Below are 3,707 nucleotides of genomic sequence, written 5' to 3'. Positions count from 1 at the left end.
CTTCACGGGCATACCAAGGTCTTTCAACTGGATGCCATTGCACGTCTAATGGCCGTGAAGTCCCAGTTTAGCTTGAGTCGAGACGCCTTCGATATTATGTTGACAGTTTTTGGGAGCCTGCTCCCAGAGGGTCACATCTTGCCAAAGTCTATGTATGAGGCACAAAAACTTCTTCGTGCACTTAAGATGCCATACGAGCAGATACATGCTTGCCCGAAGGGATGCATCTTATTTAGGAAAGAATATGCGGAAGCCAAGTACTGTGTGAAGTGCGAATCATCTAGGTTCCTGGAGGTAGACTCTGGTGACGGTCAGAAGAAGCAGCTTGCAATCCCTGTGAAGATCCTACGGTACCTTCCCTTCATACCGAGGATCCAACGGCTGTACATGTGTGAAGATTCGGCGAAACAAATGACATGGCATAAAAACGGACGTCGATACAATGCTGACAAGCTGGTACATCCATCCGATGGTGAAGCCTGGACAAAGTTTGATGCCATTTATGATGAGAAAGCTCGAGAGGCTCGTAATGTACGTGTTGCGCTCGCAACAGATGAGTTCAATCCATATGGAATGGCGGCTGCCCCGTACACATGTTGGCCTATGTTTGTTATCCCCCTGAATCTCCCCCCTGATGTCATCTTTCAGCGACAAAACATATTTTTATCGTTGATAATTCCAGAACACCCAGGGAATAATATGAGTGTGTACATGGAGCCTCTGATAGATGATTTGGTCCGTGCATGGGAGGAAGGGGTATGGACATACGACCGGGCTACACGGACAAACTTCAAGATGCATATTTGGTACCACTACTCCCTGCATGACTTGCCGGCATATGGTATTTTCTGTGGCTGGTGTGTTCACGGGAAGTTCCCCTGCCCAGTATGCAAGGCTTCAGTGAAGTTCATTTGGTTGACGAAGGGTGGCAAGTATTCTTCATTCGACAAACATCGACAATTCCTTCCTCCTGACCATCCTTTCAGAACAGATATTAGAAACTTTACGAAAGATGTCGTAGTTAATGAGCCCTCACCGCAGATGTTGACCTTAGCCTTGGTTCGTGCTCAGATAGACGCTCTTGAGGTCAATAATCATGAAGGTGGGTTTGTGGGATATGACGAGCAACATGCTTGGACTCAGAAGTCTTGCTTGTGGAATCTCCCCTATTTTGACGATCTTCTTCTCCCACATAACATTGATGTTATGCACACTGAAAAGAACATCGCCGAGGCAATTTTTGGTACAATCATGGACATTCCTGACAAGACAAAGGATAACGTTAAGGCTAGAGTGGATCAAGCAAGGTTATGCAACAGACCAAAGCTAGACATGACGCCTCCTAGAGCCGGCAAGTTGTGGAGAAAGCCTAAGGCCGATTTTGTCCTGACGAGGGCCCAAAAGAGGGAGGTATTAGAATGGTTCGAAACGTTAATGTTCCCTGATGGGTATGCAGTGAATTTGAAGAGGGGAGTGAACCTAGCTACTATGCGAATCAACGAGCTCAAAAGTCATGATTACCACGTATGGCTTGAGCGCCTACTCCCGGTGATGGTTCGAGGCTATGTCCCTGATCATGTCTGGCAAGTGCTAGCGGAGTTGAGCAATTTCTTCCGTCAGCTTTGTGCTAAGGAATTATCTCGGACCGTGGTTGCAGAAATGGAAAGAATGACGCCTATGTTGCTCTGTAAGTTGGAGAAGATCTTTCCTCCTGGCTTCTTCTATCCGATGCAGCATATGATTTTGCACCTCCCGTATGAAGCACGAATGGGGGGGCCTGTGCAGGGTCGTTGGTGCTATTCAATTGAGAGATGTCAAAAGGTCCTTCGAACTAAATGTAAAAATAAATGCAAAATTGAAGCATCCATTGCAGAGGCATACATTCTGGAGGAGGTGTCAAACTTCACAACCAAATACTATGCTGACAACCTTCCTAGCGTGCACAATCCACCCGCTCGTTATAATGACTCAGAAGTTGAATCGAGCCTTAGCCTTTTTCGAGGACAACTTGGAAGTGCAAGTGGTGTGACACAGAAGAAATTGAAACATAAAGAGTGGCGCACTATCATGCTGTATGTATTGACCAACCTTGCCGAGGTGGAGCCGTACATACTGTAAGTTGTCAACAAACTAGTTTGTTCTCAATTAATCACTATTCTGGGATCAACTCTCATCTTTCTCGTTGGTACAGGGAATTTCATCGTAAATTCTGGCGTAATTCAAGGGAACCTACCCCGCACGAAGCCGAGACCCTTCTTCAAAATGGTGCGGGTAATGGAATGCCCGATTTTATTTCTTGGTTCAAACATAAGGTACAATCCAATTTCGCTCGTATGTAGATCCACGTTCCAAGTTGGCCGTACATGCAAATAATATAACGAACCACCATACTTCAACTTGCAGGCTCAAACCGATTCGTCTATGAATGTTGAGGTGAGACAGGTTGCCGATGGCTGTGCCTACAGGGTCAGATCTTTTACCGGTTATGACGTAAATGGTTATCGTTTGCACACAACAAGCCATGAGCAGAGTCGGCCCAATCAAAGAACGACAAATACCAGAGTTTTTACGCTAGGCTCTGATGGTGTCGAGTACTACGGAAGAATTGAAGAAATATACGAACTAACTTTTCATGGTTGCAAAGTTCTTAATCCAGTCATATTCAAATGCCATTGGTTTGATCCATCAGTCGTGAGACGGGCACCTAATCTTAGGTTAGTCGAAATTCGGCAATCATCCGTCTTACAAGGAGACGATGTCTATATTGTGGCTCAACAGGCCACGCAAGTTTATTATTTGTCATACCCGTGCCAAACTGACGACCGTCTGAAGGGTTGGGATGTTGTGTACAAGGTATCGCCACACGGTAAACTACCTGTACCAAATAATGAAGATTACAACATTAACCCCAACACATATGACGGAGATTTTTTCCAAGAAGATGGGCTCGAAGGGATTTTTGAGATTGATTTAACCGACGCTTTCGGAATGGAAGTAGACAATGAAAGGGTTGGTGACGATGACGCTGGAGAGGAGGTTCATAATATGAAGGAGTTAGAATTACTTCAGCGGTTACAGTTAGGACAGGACATTGATGATGACGCTGAAACTTCGGAGCACGGGAATGATTTGTTTGACACGCGTGACAGTGACGATGAGACTTATGATCCAGCTAATCCCGATCATGACGATTATTTCTAAGACATGTATGGATCGTAATAATTTATTTATTATTTGTCATACCATGTTATTTTTGAAATTATGTTTTATTTATATATGTGCTGATTGGTTTACTCTTGGCAAATGCAGGTGATTGAACAATGGTGGGCGGTACGAGGAAGATCGCAGCGCGTTACGAAAAATTAAAAGCTGCAGCTTCCGGGTCAGGTACACGGTCAGACGCATCGAGAGGTCGAGGAAGGCGTCGAGGGAGGGGTGGAGGCAGGGGTGACGCACACTCGGAGGAAGCGGTGGGGGCACAGGTCTTGGCTAGAGGCAGGGGTCGGGGCAGGGGTCGAGGAAAGGGTAAAGGGGTGAGGGCCCCGTCGCCTGTGCCTTCGTCGTCGTCGGAGGAGGAGGAGGTACCCTCCGCGCACGCCTCTAGTGACGAGGCGGAGGTACAGGAGGAGCAGGAGCAGGAGAGGGAGGAGGGGGAGGAGGCAGGGGAGGAGGCAGGGGAGGAGGCAGGGGAGGAGCAGTCCAAGATC

The 3,707-nt window shown here is 46.9% G+C and overlaps 1 protein-coding gene across 1 annotated transcript; it reads left to right on the top strand.

The window, feature by feature from the left end:
• The first annotated feature begins 387 nt into the window (after positions 1-387).
• On the top strand, positions 388-2,432 carry LOC140223158 (uncharacterized). Its single transcript, XM_072294710.1, has 2 exons — positions 388-1,687; positions 2,404-2,432. The coding sequence occupies exons 1-2, from the start codon at positions 388-390 to the stop codon at positions 2,430-2,432; spliced, it is 1,329 nt and encodes a 442-aa protein (XP_072150811.1).
• Positions 2,433-3,707: the final 1,275 nt, after the last annotated feature.

The sequence above is a fragment of the Setaria viridis genome, chromosome 6 (assembly GCF_005286985.2).
Source record: "Setaria viridis chromosome 6, Setaria_viridis_v4.0, whole genome shotgun sequence".
NCBI classification, from domain to species: domain Eukaryota; kingdom Viridiplantae; phylum Streptophyta; class Magnoliopsida; order Poales; family Poaceae; genus Setaria; species Setaria viridis.
This window is presented reverse-complemented; position numbering and strand designations above follow the sequence as displayed.